This window comes from Megalops cyprinoides, chromosome 3, assembly GCF_013368585.1.
Source record: "Megalops cyprinoides isolate fMegCyp1 chromosome 3, fMegCyp1.pri, whole genome shotgun sequence".
Lineage (NCBI taxonomy): Eukaryota > Metazoa > Chordata > Actinopteri > Elopiformes > Megalopidae > Megalops > Megalops cyprinoides.
This window is the reverse complement of record NC_050585.1, coordinates 6,763,552-6,779,026: the sequence shown is the minus strand read 5'-3', so window position 1 is coordinate 6,779,026 and position 15,475 is coordinate 6,763,552. Positions and strand designations below refer to the sequence as shown.

Sequence of the window (15,475 nt, the reverse complement as noted above, 5' to 3'; positions counted from 1 at the left end):
ATTAATGCATTCAATAAGAACACAGGATTATACTAACGATATTGACTTTTACTCACAATGGTTATCTTCTCTGCTCCCAAATACAATGAAAAAAGTCACATTACTACATACATGAAATGAAAGTTTCAGTAGACAGTATTTCACAAATAATAGGCCAATTATCAACACAACATAATTTATTGATAAAAAAATGGTCAAATGTGGCAGTGATTATTTATATGTACTACCACATCAATGTATTTTAATTTTACCACAATGAGCAATAAATTGCAGTAGTCAATCATGTTTGTGTTTAAAAAAATACAACCTAATTGTACTGTATTTAATTTTGTGACGGCTGATAATTGTATACATCAATTTTACAGTATGCACGAATGACCCAGATTACCAGTAGTTTGAGTAGGCATCCACTACCTGCATGTTATATCATAAGGATCAATACATGGAAATAAAAAGACTTCCACTTCAAAATGCCAAGATCAATTTTGTGATTTATAAAGTCTTTACCCCAAGTTACTGGATTTCCTCAGAAAAATGCAGATCAATATGTATCATTCTTTTACATTTGATTAAGTACAAATAACGAGGACATTTCTTTTACAAGTGCTCATGACGCAAGTGTTTCGCAAATCTCAAACAAAAGACCCTTGACTACGCTAACGTGAAGTTCCGTCTACTCTTGGGTTTTTGGAGAGGGGCTTGGTTTGGAGTTTCTTGTGTTTCAGAAAGTCTTTTGTGGCTCTTCCATGTCTGAGGTGCTGAAGTCATTCAAGAGTGGGGCAACTCTGCCTAGATCTCCCCACGGCCACGCTGAAGAGTCTGGATGAAGCCACTGAGCTTTGGACTCACACCTCCTCCTCCCCCTGCTTTGCCTGTCCGGATCGCTGCGTCCGTCACTGTGGCGCGTCCGTGGACCCTGTCTCAGGAAACTCCAGCTTCTCGCACTCCGTCAGCTTTAGGGGTAAGTGCTGGGAGATCTCGTTGGGGTCGGTGAACAGAGCAGGTGGAACATGCTACAGGAAAAGAGTGGTAAACCGGAGCCATTTTAATTTCTGGAGCACGACACACTTCTCCCTGAAGTGTGTTGTGTTCATCTCATTTCCTAGGCCTCGTGTGTGTATGCTGCTTATTGTTCAAAACAACTGTCATGCCTAAATTGGTACAATTAGTGAATAAGCTATAAATGCTTACACTAATCACTTCCCCAAAGCACACTATAGTAAAATATTTTGCACACGTGCATCTTCAGCTGAATATCCTTATTTAAAATGCAGCAGTGGCAAGGCAGCGGGCCAAATGAAAGTGCCTTTAGTTATGCCTTTGATCCAAGAGGCCAAAAAGAGCCAGGTAGTCTGGTGTGTCTTCCACATTTTGTTTTGTGAATAAGGATCTGTGGTTAAGAGTACCCTTCTGTAGATGGTCTGTACAATCTGTAGAAGTTCTGTCCTGTAGAACTTCTGTACAATCCTTTTGTAGCATGCAGCTTCTGTCAGCAGGCATACAGTTTGTTACTCTGCCGAAAGACCAAGTCTGCAGCACAGCAGACTGGATTTTAAAAAGTAGAACCCGAAGCAATCAAATTACCGTCTGTACCATTTTACCAGTCAACCCCGATGTAATTCCAACAGTCTGTCCGTGTGTAGTTTGAGGTCTGGTACCTCTCACATTTATCCAACACCATGTGTAGGACAGAGGTAATACTTAAGCCCCTTTCACACATGCACTGGACGCCGGAACATATCCGGCCCTTAGCCAGATGGGCCGAATAGGCTGGCTCCCTAAACAAATTAACACAAGTGCACAACTAACAAATGAATTATGACACAATTAACAAGTAATTGACAATTGACATTTAGTCCAAGAAAGAGGTGGTGAAGGCCCTCCTTCACAGTTTCTGACATGCGGTTTGTCTAGATGATCTGTTTTGTTGTTGTTCAATACAAAAACACAGCCTTAAGCCCCTTTCACACATGCATTGGATGCCAGAACCTATCCGGCCCTTAGCCGGAGGAGCTGTATGTGAGAACGCAAATGTCCGAATCAGTCGGACTGGACATGTGACGGACTTCGTTCTGCCAGCTCCCTAGTAAAAAGTCTGCCTCATGTCGGAGTGAGCCCATGTGTGAATACAGAAGGCAATGTTCCGGAGAAACCACCGTGAGCGAGTGGGCGTGTTGATAACGTTTCTGTCATGCGACTCACGCGAACCTAACATTACATAGTGAACAACAAAAACTTACCTTCCTGTTATAATAAATGTATAATTAATAATAAATTATGTGTACCGGTAGCACCATTTGTATGGCTATGTGTGATTTTTTTATAGGCTACCCAAAAGTACAATAGCTATGTTCGCATTCTCCTCCTCCGTGCCACATTATGTGCCCGTACCACCGAAAGGTAAGATATTGAAAAGAAAACACACACTCGCGAATGCTTTTCATGAACTTGTCAACACTTGTGAGAATGCAAGTAAATCAGGACGTTTCTAAACTCGCAATGATTTCAAGCGTATGTAACATACTACAAATGTAATTATTAATGGTCGCATACTGGGTACTACACTGAAAAATAGCATGTAGTATACAGTATATACTTGTGTAGTACACAGTACACAGTATGCAGTAGGCAGTTTCGAATACAGCCAATGTGATTTCTGCAGCGTAGTTTTTGCGTCATGTCCTGCCTCCTGCACACTCTGCCCAGGCGCCGCCCCTCACCTAAACCAAACCAGAGTATTTCCTGTAGGTGAGAACGCGTCTGTCATGGACAATCTCCTGTTGTGTGCTACATGTGTGAAAGGGCAATTCTGGCCAAGTTCCGAACACTATTCTCCGGACCTTGTCCGGTGTTCATGAAACTTCACTTGCAGTGAAAACGGCTTTAGTGAAATACTGAAATCCAACCTCAATTACTTTTTACATAAGATTTAGCATATTTTACCTGTAGTCCTGAAATTTTGCTTTCTCGAGTAGTGAACTCTCTCAGCATGTAATCCTTACCAGCCTGCAGGCAAAATAAGATAATAAATAAATTATTGTTACATTATACATATTACATAATGACATCTCAAATACATCCATATGATACAGCCATTTGTGAAACAATTCTAACTTACAACAGTACAGAACTTCTACAGGATAGATAAAACTCATTTCATCACACAGAAAAGCACTGCTGTTGCGGGGTGCGCTTGCCTCATGATACACCCGAGTATCATTGATTCGGATCAGAACTCCATCCACTCGTAAGAAGAACCGCAGCAGTACAAAGAAACTGGTGGGCATCACCCTCTGTATCAGAGAAAACAGGAAAAAGAGGTGGTGTTTGAATCTAGCAAATCACTCTCACCCTACCGTCTGAAGGTAGCCTTGACCTTCTAAACAGAATTAAAGAATATTTTGAGATACTGAATGTGCTCTGAGCCTCCCATGGGTTAAGCGATGCTTTGGATGTCTGTGGAGCGACAGCCACTCCCGTCACTCACAATCTTCACGCTGATCATGGAGACCCCGTGGTCGTGGAGCTCGTCCTCAAACAGCAGAACATCCTCGAAGAACATGATCTGCTCTCGTGCTTTCAGCTTCTCCATGTCAATGCGCTCTGTCGTGGGTGTCGCCTGAACATGTGAGGTAAAAAGGGTGTAGTGCAAGACAAAACAAGAGAACGCACAGCAGAGCGACACATGAAAACTGCAGCTTTCCTCCCTTCATAACGATGCGCATAATGTGACTGCCTGTTACCATTAGAAGGTGCTTATGAAATCAGTCAGAAGGTGGAAAAGCAGGAATTACCTTTATCTTCAAGTCGTCACCTAACAAGGTGCCTCTGTAATCTGTGGTGTACGTCCAGTCATAGCGTTTGACCACCTCTTTGGAGTGTTCTGAATCAGCACTGTAAATTCCACAAAAAGAGGAGCCATGTTGATGTGGAACTGATTATTATATGGAGGGTAACAGTACAATCATTAAACCCCTGCAGTACCCACTGCTGTACATCATTCACCCTCTGGTAATACCCACCGCTGTACATCATTCACCCTCTGGTAATACCCACTGCTGTACATCATTCACCCTCTGGTAATACCCACTGCTGTACATCATTCACTCTCTGGTACTACCCACTACTGTACATCATTCACCCTCTGGTACTACCCACTACTGTACATCATTCACTCTCTGGTAATACCCACTGCTGTACATCATTCACCCTCTGGTAATACCCACTACTGTACATCATTCACCCTCTGGTAATACCCACTACTGTACATCATTCACCCTCTGGTAGTACCCACTGCTGTACATCATTCACCCTCTGGTAATACCCACTACTGTACATCATTCACCCTCTGGTAATACCCACTGCTGTACATCATTCACCCTCTGGTAGTACCCACTGCTGTACATCATTCACCCTCTGGCAGTACCCACTACTGTACATTATTCACCCTCTGGCAGTACCCACTACTGTACATTATTCAACTCCTGGTAGCCTGCAGCAGGACCTTACCGGCTTTCCTGCCACTCTTGTGCGCAAGCCACTTTTACAGAGTCTTGCATGTTGTTGACACGCTTCAGGGCATCGATGGCATTGAACTCGATCCCGAAGCCATCTGTGTGCTGAATGCACAGCACATTGTCCCCAAACAACATCTCAGGGAGGGATGGCATGTGCATCTCCTCAGCTAGGCTGTGATGAAAGTAATAATTAAGATTTTATCCTGTGTAGATGCACACATTTGGCATGTTACAGACAGACAAAAATGCAATCAAATCTCATGCAGGTGGTTAAATAATGCAAATCCCATAACTGAGTTTGCATGAAAAAAAATCATTTGGAAGAAAGGTATAGACAATAAACGAACAAAGTGTATTCCCTCTGCTGCTTGCTAAGCATAATCTGTACAAGTTCAAAATGATGACAATAAGCAGTTGCGGGGATTCTTACCGTTCAATGTCTTTAGATTTCATGATGTGGGTTTTTGCAGCAGTAACTTTCCATGGTCCAAATGTGAAGTCTTGCTTACTACTTTTAAATCCATGGGACATCATGGCTGACAAACTGGACAGCATTCAGCTAACCACATAATTGTCATTAGATGCTAATATTGGTGAATGACAGAGAGTATCTATAAACCCACAATGACAGAAGTGGCTACTAGCCACACACGAACGTGCAGCTGCTGACTCCGCTGTTTTCAGTGCTAGCTATCTGGCTAACTCAAAAATAGTGTCAATATGCAAACGTACGTTTTCACATTAGCTAGCTAGCCTAATTACTGACAAACAGCGTGGCTGGCCCATACTACCCCTAACCTTCCTCTTACTAGCTAGCTAAATGGCTGGCTCTCTAACTTTCGATTTAACTAGTTTAGCTAGCTGGTGGCTAGTCTAGACTAGATCAACAGCAAGAAATCTACACTTCAAAATCCCGTGTAATTTAATAAACGAGCTATTTTATACATGACAGCATTATATCAAAAGCTGAATTTATATCACACACGACAGCGACTAAAAAGCAAAACATACCTTCTTTTTGTTTTGTATACACACGTTGATGCTGATTCAAAAGCGTTTCTATAAACAGTCCAGGGATAAAGAGCTCCAGTAAATGACCGCCGATACAACCATCAATTTAATGTACGGAGGTTCCGCCTCTCCATTGAGAAAGGACTTGTTTGTTTTTAAAGTTCATCTAAGCAGCGCACTTCATTGAATATATACAAAACAATACAACCCTTTAAGACATATAAGTGATAAACTAAAACTGGAAATATGGAATAGTAAAAATAAACTTGCAGTTAAAACAGGTAGGAGAATTATGCATTGGTCCACCGCCGAAATGCGTTCGGAAGGAAAACGCGGGTGAAAGGGAATTTAAGAACTCCCAACAACTGCTGGTGTTCTTTAAGACTACATTGACACAGAGCAAAGACAATGTGTGGCAAGAAGATATTCAAAGCTTTCCCTCTGACATATTTTGAGGACTTAATGCAAATTGTCAATATCCTCTGGTTGGACAAGAGAACTGAAATTACTGTGGAGATAATGAAATAAAAACAGGAAACAGATTATATTAGCTTCTATACAGAAGAGTCAGTTCACTATTTATCGCAGTAAAGTTTCTCTGTCATATTTTCACACAAGCGGAACTTGGATGTAAGAGCCGGGAGTACTCCAAGCTTTACAGAAGGGAGAAGCCAGGCAAGAAAAATATGTTTAAATGGCAAGCAGATTAAGACACATCTATCAAAAGACATGCAGAAGAGTGTAGACAAAATATGTGAAGTTGATACCTAATGTATTTGCCAATTAGGTACAGATATGACAAAATTCACTCAGTAACCAGGAATAAATGGCAACACTTCCATAGACACAGTTTATTTGTCGCATAAAGGTAACAACAGTAATAAAAACATAAAAACATTTTGATTAAAAAAAAATATTTGAAGGGTTACCTGTGTAGGATGGAATGCAAGAACGTCATGTTGACTGTCTTTTTGTAACCTTCTGGATGGGACACTTTGATGTCACTAGACTCAAATGCCATGTGTTCCTCTTACTTCCAGTAAAGTTTGGGTCAGAGTAATTAAAGTAACATTTCGCCACTTAAAGAATACTTACAAGCAAAGGGCGCATAGATGTCTGAACTAGATGTCTGCTTCTGAACACAAAGTAGCTCCAGATTCTGCATCACTGAGCAACAAATTGGCTGCAACATGCAAGATACCCTGTCCTCTGCCGTAAGTCATGTGCTCTAAAAGTATTTTGCCTAACAAAATTTGTCTAACAGTTTTGATGTAACGCCAGGAAATATTTAATACATGTAATAGGGTTATAGGTTGGTGTGACAGTCTTGACATAGCATAGTGTTAAGTTTTATGTTGTTTTGAAGTGTAAAAGCTGAGGGATATGCTGCTTTATTTGAGAAACCATCCTGCTTGCATGGAAGATCCAGCAGGTAGAATGGCAGTCAATTTCCATTAACTTGGATTGAATGCTGCTTTTTTCCATGGGTGTCACCGGTGTCTTAGAGTGGGGTTATGTTTGGCTGGATGGTACGGCATTGGACTGGTCGGTGGTTCCCCAGCGTTGAGTAGATTTGGATCTCTGTTGATTGAGCAGGTGTGTGAGCTGCACCTACTGGAGCACAGTGAAGAACTTTCTCTGAAAAGTATATATATATAAAAAAAGAATTTTATGGGTCTGTCACTGTACCCCTGCTCTTATCCAATCAGAACTATATGATTAATGTCAGAATTATACTCAAATTTAATAGCAAATTTGAAAATATTTACCATTTTGAAAGTAAGACTAAACCTTGGATGATTGACTAATGTTTTTATGAACAGTTCATTGTTGCTGTTGGGAGCGAAAGCATGGGTTTTTACTGCAAAAATAATCAGATATCTAATAATGGCAAATATCAAAACAAATCAGTGTCTCCTTCAGTACTGCACAGTACATCAGTGCATAATAAAATAATGTAACATATTGTTAAGAAAAAAAAGCAACAAAAATAGAAACAGTTTGTTATTCAGACATGAATTCCAGCACCGATGTTACGAAATCACAAAACTTAGTAGGCATACAATAATTTGATTGAGATTCTTCATGTATGGTTTGTTTTAAAAAACGTGATATCAGATGAATCTATGTTCCTATTTAAGAACCAGAAAAACAAAGGACTTACTGAAGTCTGTACACTGGATAAAAATGATAAGTGCAATAGTAATGACCAACAAAGTGAAGATCACTGCACCTCCCATTGCAATAGTTATACCTGCAAAGATGTTAAAGTGTTAAACATTTATATTTCAACATCTGATCCACTATTTCATAACAAGGATCCACTATATTCACTAAGCAGTCAAACATTTTCACTAAACTTTAATTTGATATTTACAGTATATTACTACAGCTCAGGCACTAATTCTCTGTATTCATATTTAGCTTATAACCATTACATTCAAACATTACACATTTTAAGCGTAGCACTCTTGGTAAACATGGAAACAAAAACAATAAGCCAAAACCCCATAATTAATTTGATGTTGCTCAGATAATTTAGTCTTAAACTTGTTTTTTTCACAAGTGCTTCTGACCAAGTTACTGAACTGAACAGACCTTTGAGTAGACCTCCACTGCCACCATTAGAAGAAAAAGTATAGTTGACAATGACAGGCAGGCTGAGAGCAGAGTGGTTGACCCAGCAGGAGTACAGCACACCCTCAGTGTGCTCTGAAGGCAGAGACAGGGTGCTGTTGAGAGTGAAGGAGCCGTCTGTGTTGACAGTGCTGTCTCTGTGTGTGGGCGTGGCATTGAGGGGCTGTCCGTCACAGAGCCACACCTGCTCTATTGCCTCTGGGTAAAAGTGCTGAGAGGAGCAGATCAGCAGGGGGGCTCCACTGGGCCCCTCCACACGGGACACGGACACTGTGGGGCGGGCTGCACACACAGAACAGAGATACACAGCACTGGGCATGAAAGAGTTAATGTGCAGCCAGGGCAGATTACACACACTGTATTCCACCAATATAAAGCATAATTATATTAGTAATACTGAATCTAAGCTATTTTTGAAACATCAGAGGGAATATTTCACCAATATGTCACTTGGTGCAGTATTCCTTTGAAGTTATGGAAAAAGAATTTGTTGTCAACAAACATGATTCTTACTTACCTGTTACATAAAGATGTGTTTTGCTCTGATTTAAAATTTTTGTTGGTGCTGGTGTCAGTCTCTCCACCTCACAGGTATAAATATCAGAGTCACTTATCTGAAGCTCTGCCAGTGTGAAAGAGATTTTTTGTTTCTCATTTTCCCACAACAATTTGAAGCGCTCCTTACATGGTTGGCCCATCCATTTATGGTCAATTTGCCATTTACGGCATGCTACATATTTCTTCTTTAAAGTTACACTAATACTTTCAGTGTCTTTGGAAGAATAGGGGCAGTGGATCATCACTGTATCTCCCCTCAGAGCTCTGATCACATGAGGCTCCTCTGATGAGGTGGAAATGGTCTTCACTGCTGTAAAAGAAGAAGATGCCAGTTTTAATGAAAAAGTTCAAGACAGACAGAAAACTCAATTATACCCCCTCTCCTTAAATACGTTTTCAGGTATTGATCCTTTGGGATGCAACAGTTCTTGGTTTCATGCCACTCTATTCTCACAGTAAGAGAGCTAACAGTCAGACTTTCCTGATTCTGTAAGCTTTAAATTTCTTTGCTTTTGCTCATTTTCTGCTCCTTTTTTGCCCTTGTGAAAATGAATATACATTTTTTCCCCTCTTTGTTAATAGAAGACATGTTGTGACAGCTTAGTGTGCAAATACAATAATAATTAGCTTCACACTAGCTGCGTCATATTATGTTGAATACAGTAAAATGTGTTCTATGATACAAACCTGTATCCATCATTACACAGTCTACAGTCTACAGTATTGTAACATATTCTATCTATCTGCAGAGGACCAAGGAGCTAGATTCCAGTGATAACCCCCATGTATATTTTTGTCAAAACAGAGAAGAGATGGTGTGGTGTGTGAGCTTTGTCTCCATCTGGTGGCAGCATGGGGAACTTCAGCAGAAAATGACTCCTGTTCCTTGTGGCTATCGGGAGAAGCACACCTGCAGGTGTTTAAGTCAGCTGAGAGAGGAGAGGGAGAGCAAAAAACTAGAAAGGAAAGTCTGAGGACAAGCTTTAAGCTGGTTTGAAAAAACCTAGCATGGTAGCTGCTAATTGGTGCAACCTTTGCTCAAGAGATGGTCTGTGTCTGTGGCCGCTGTAGCCAGCCCATTGTGACATCAGCTGCACGGGTTAGAATGTTCAGCTTCTGAATGTTCTATCCGCATTAGTCAATGGGAAATGTTTTAAATGTAAAATCATAACTATCACAAAATATGACACAAAAACACACAAACAACACAATGCCATATTAGTTGAAGGTTTTGGCCAAATTTCTTAAGTGTAGCTAAAAATCTGTGGGAGGAGTTATGCACAGAAGATCAGATGGAAGAAGAAGAAGAAATAACAAGAAGAACAGTAAGATGGCTTTTTAAAGCCAACTTGAAAACACAGAAGAAGCTGAAAGAGTAGGGCAGGGTGTATGTGACACACCGAAAAGCTCTAAAATCAAGCTCTGGGGGCTTTGGTCTTCTGTGGTGTTACACTCTTCCCTTCCCTCACACAGTCTCTCATTACAATGGTAAAAACTTTATCAGACAACCTGAAGTCCAAGGATAATATGGTGTTAACGTCACAATATGCACAGCCATTCAGCAAAGTATGTTTAAATATTGCCATGCAGTTTTAGGGTCCTACAATTGGGACCATCTCTTGGTGAGTCTGTATGGACATTCTGAGCAGCTCACATAAGTAGAGGATGAGAAACTTTATCATCATGTGGGACATCATATGAGTCTCCTTCACATGCATATGGGAATGATTTGAAGCAAAGCCACACATACTAATGGTGTTCTCTGCACCATATTCACCTCTCCTAAATGGGACTGAGGAATTACTCTCTGCTTAGTGGAGGAAGGCTTAAGACCATCATCCCTACATGCAAGCTGCCCTCCTTTAGGCCATGGAAGAGATATGATGGTATCAATGCTGAGGCCTACCAGGCATGGATCTGGTGCACAAGGCATTTTTCATGCTGTCTGGTCAAGTTTTTTTTTTTTATGTGAATGAAAATTGAAAAAACCCAGGCATGAATTACTAAACAGATGTAGTCCAATAGACCTTTTTAGCTTTATTTAGTTTTTCACAATTTAATAATTTAATTTTAATTTGATATAATGAAAAAGAAATTTATTTTCTCATTTTGATTCCAGATTTTTGTGTCTCTACTAAAAGTTTTGAAGGCAATAAATGCTTTTGTTGAATGTATTTGCAGTTTTCTATTCTGCAAAATGGCAGTTTTGCATCTTGATTTTTTGGCATCTTCTGTGCGCCAAATATGCATTTGTTTTGCATCTCTGCACTACAGTATTGTCAGCATTACAGACATGATGATTTCCATTAGCTTCTCTTGTCTTATGGCACAAGCAACTTAAAGTTTATTTAACAATATACTGAATCATAATACTATTTTAGTATTTAGGTACTACTACTTAACACACTACTACACTACTTAACACATGATTCTACATACAGTGCACAGTGCAGGTACATAAAGCCCACAGAGCAACTGACGTGCCCCAGAATGTGATCAGTGCGGAAACTCCTGTGCTACAGTATTGAGGTCAGCAGGGTCTGCACGTGTGATTGATTCTGTGGTATTTAGTTAGTGTTGCAAGATGTGAATTAGCGCACAAAGACGTTTGTCAAGACGTTTGCCATTTTAATCATCTCCTTGTACCTTTATTGCATCAGACTCTTTCTCTTCTCCGAGTAAAAATCTCACGGAGAAAGAGACAGACAAGAGGCTGGAACCAGGCATGGAAAAGAATTTGATTCATCCCACCAACGTACTGGTAGTTGTGTCAGTTTAACTTAATCAGTACTGAATATCAATAAGTGTTTAATGCATGTTTCAGGGGAATGAAATTACATCACAACCTCATGAAGAGGACCAGTACCTGCAAGCAGTCCCAGCACAGTCACCTTCAAAGTGCTCAGCACCCAGGAGGACCAGGGCTGTGACTATGCCAAAGAAAAATGAAAAATGCAGAATGTGAATACAAACCCTACGGTGTGTGTATGAATGTCTGAGAATGCATACAGTAATAAACAGTAAATGATGTCACAGCTGTCCTGGATAAACAGTATAACATGTTCAGGTGATGTAAATCTGAAAGAAGACAGAAACGTCCAATGAAGAATTGCCCATGTTACTTTATAAGGTATAAAATATAGATAAATGTCCAGTGATACGATACTGACAGGCAAGGAGGAAACCTTTGTGTCTTTGTGTATACCTCTAAAAATTTGTCATGTAGAATCATATTTTACGTGATACAACTGTCAGGAAAACAAGTCATAGCCAAAGAACAATCTTCCTTGTTTTTAAAAGTTGAAGTAAATTGCAAACCGACAACATACAAAGTGGTAATACTCACCTTCCCCATTCTACATGAACTCAACGAACCAAACTGTGCAAAGTTCCACGTACTTCCTCCTTACTCACACAGAAGGTTACGATAATGACATTCAATTGAAGGTCTTTTTGTTGACTTGTTTTTCTGACACATTTTCATGTGGTTACAGTTTCCTCTCACTTGTGCAAGGGCAGCCTGGTGCAAAACCCAAGAGTCTTGTGTGTAGACTAATAATTATGTTAGCCTTCTCTTTTTCTTCTACATTAACATTTTCTCAGCAGAAGCATAAAAGAAGGAATTTTAAACACCTGATTTTATTGGATGTTGTAAGATGACAGGCATCTCAATCTGTCTTTGTTTTTTTTTTGTTATTTTACATATTTATGTACAAAATATATTTGTATATTTATTAATGTAAATGATTCTATTCTCTGATTTATTTATGCAGTAAATACATTCCAGAAAAAATGTGTCTGATATAGCATAATTATAGAGTTTAGAATGGACTTGCAGCTCAGAATGTGATATCTATTGTGTGGAGACTAGCTGGGATATGTGGTTGTTATGCCACAGAGTGCCTGGATATGTGGAGGGTATGATGCAATGGTAAACACTCAATGTGCTAATACTTACCACTTACATGTCAGACATTAAATGCCCTTGTATAACCTTCTAAGTATCACAGAATATTTCAGATGAAATAATTCAGATGAAATTACAGTATTTGCAAATGGGTAATGGGACACTGGAAAACAGACAGACTGGTGTATGCTGGTGACAGGGCTCTAGGAGAGGACTGAAACAGACTGAATGTACTATACAGCAACCTTACTTGAGAAAAGAAAGTGTGAGTATAATTGGTCATGTATTTTTCACACTTAACAGAGGTCTGTTGTCACTGAGCATGTTCTGCTCACAAATGGCATGTTTATTTTGGACCATTTTTGATGTAGTGATTTACATTCACAGTGGGGAATCAAGTATTACATTTTCTTTTGCATGGTGCTGTCCCTTGAGAAATTACATATGGTAGCACTTAACAGGAAAAGAGGATTTGAGGTAAAACAAGAGGAAAAGAGAGGTTCTTGGTGACTGTTTAAGTCAACTGTGACTCTGCTTCAGCCATGAAGTAAGGAATTAGGTGTCATTCAATTTGATATCAGTTACCTGCTTTACACACATGTATTTGCTTTCAGATGTGAGCACCATCTTTTGGTTTAATTTCTCCACATCATTATTATATACCAATTACATAACTGCCCCAGCCAGTTGGGATACCACACTGTTAATATAGCACAAGGTAGTTTTAGATCTCAGTCACCCTTCCATTGTCATTAGTGGACAAGCATAAGATTGCTGCTGCAACTGCTCTTGGTGATGTGAGCATATATGTGGACAAATATGTGGGTGTTGATATGAGATCATCAGTCTTAAATATAGACAGGAAAAGATGTACTGAAACAGATCTAAACAATCAATTTGCATTCTCATGGTGGACTGAGTGAACAAATATATCTTTCTTCCAGAATAGAGTAGTCAAGTGCAGAAGAGGATAGCTGAAAGGAGGCCATTTATGTCATTTTGATCTACCCTTACAAGGTGAATCCAAAGGCATATTAAATTGTCATTTTATTATTTGAAGTATATTCCATTTCCACAACACAAACCAGCATCAATTTATGACAATAAATCATCTACAGTTTGTACAGTTAGCAAACATTTCTTGAACAGAAATGAAATAACCATTGCAGCATTCCTGTACTCGCTGCATGTGATCTAAAAAGGAAATTGAGGAAACAACCAAAAATACATAAACAGCTCTCATTTATACTCATCCATCACCCTTTATAAGTTTAAGATAAATGTATAAACTCACATTTCATACACAGAATATGATAAGGTTGCATGCCTAAGATCTCTGAAGCTGGGAGGAAATGTCATGGGTAAGGGTTGAAGGAGGTTGGAAAAAAAGGGCATTAAATCCGACCAATCAGAATACGGGAATCTGACCAGGGTAGATGTCCTTAGGCTGTCACCTCTCCCTTCCCTTCTAAAGGACGATCCCTTTAGATCATGTACCTTGACCTTGTCTCTCCCAGGACCCTCTTGGAGATGCTAAATCTCCTCCACTGAGGCTGGATTTGAGAGATGGCGTTTCCTTTGAAATGCTCTCTAAGCCACCCAGCCTTACTTCCTGTGTAAAGAGGGGGCTGCCTGTGGTGGCCTTAGCTTAATATGCCTAGCTAGAAGGTCTACTGGTTGAAGTACAGGGTAAAACACTGGTTTGGTTTTTCACTGCGGCCAACCACCTTGCACAACACAATCCCCCCACTGCCTAGGAGCAGCACTGTAAATGCCATTCAAGTGATGCAAATTGCAAGGTTGGTTCTTGGTGAATATACTGCATGTAGTATTAGCTGTAATGCACTGTCTTCACTATGGTGACATTTGAGCACTGACAGGTAAGTCTTTATATTTGGAGAATGTAGTAGAGTGTCAAAACCTGTCAGGTCAACACAGAATTTTATATGTGAGGAGGGTCATGTAACAGATGCAATGTAATAGATGTAAAATATATGCCAGGGTTCTATTCGTGGATTTTAGCTCAGCTTTTAATTCAGTGAAGACACATATTCTCCTGAAAAGGCCCATTGATCTCAACATCAATACGGGGTTAGTCCTCTGGATCAGAAACTTTCTTTCCTGCCGCCCACAGAGGGTCTGTGTCAGAGGGAGCATGTCATATGTGCTCACTGTGAGCACAGGCTGCCCACAAGGCTGTGTTCTTTCCCCTGTGCTATTCTCCTTCTTACCAGTGAATTTATGATCAAGGAGAAACACTTTAGACTGTTTAAGTATGTTTAAGTATAGCTGACAACATGGCCTTAGTTGGCCTCCTAGAGAAATCAGACCCTCTAGATGAAGCTGCCTATTTGGCTCACACTAAGGCCCTTGAAACATGGTGTCGCCTTAGCCAGCTGGAAATAAATGTTGCCAAGACAAAAGAACTAATTATCTGCACAAAACAAGATCTGAAAACTCAGCCAGTTTCACTTGATGGCCAACATGTTGGAATTGTGGAAAACTTTAAATACCTTGGCACAATTCTGGACTCCCAGGTGAGGTTCTCTGAAATTACAGAGTATATTTTCAAGAGATGCTTGGAACGACTCTGTCTTCTCAGAAAACTTAGCGGCCTCTGTGTTCTTAGAACCAGTGTACAAAACTATTGTTGAGAGTGTTTTAACTTCTCATCTTCCTGCCTGGTATGGTCACCTAAATTGTACATTTAAGAACAAACTTTCTAGAATTGTGTCAATGGCAAGCAAAATAGTTGGCAAACCCCACAAGCCCTTAACTCAACTTTTTACAGTAAGGGTGAGGAAGAAGGCGAGGAGTATCCTGGCAGATAGCTCCTATCCTCTCT

At 40.0% G+C, this 15,475-nt stretch overlaps 1 protein-coding gene across 1 annotated transcript; it reads right to left on the bottom strand.

Moving 5' to 3' along the window:
- Window positions 1–326: 326 nt before the first annotated feature.
- On the bottom strand, window positions 327–5,599 carry tiprl (TIP41, TOR signaling pathway regulator-like (S. cerevisiae)). The gene is made up of 8 exons (XM_036525342.1): window positions 5,529–5,599; window positions 4,948–5,076; window positions 4,510–4,689; window positions 3,795–3,894; window positions 3,488–3,619; window positions 3,198–3,293; window positions 2,944–3,006; window positions 327–1,013 (listed from the first exon to the last, which is right to left on the bottom strand). The coding sequence occupies exons 2-8, from the start codon at window positions 5,070–5,072 to the stop codon at window positions 894–896; spliced, it is 816 nt and encodes a 271-aa protein (XP_036381235.1). The 5' UTR covers window positions 5,073–5,076; window positions 5,529–5,599; the 3' UTR covers window positions 327–893.
- Window positions 5,600–15,475: the final 9,876 nt, after the last annotated feature.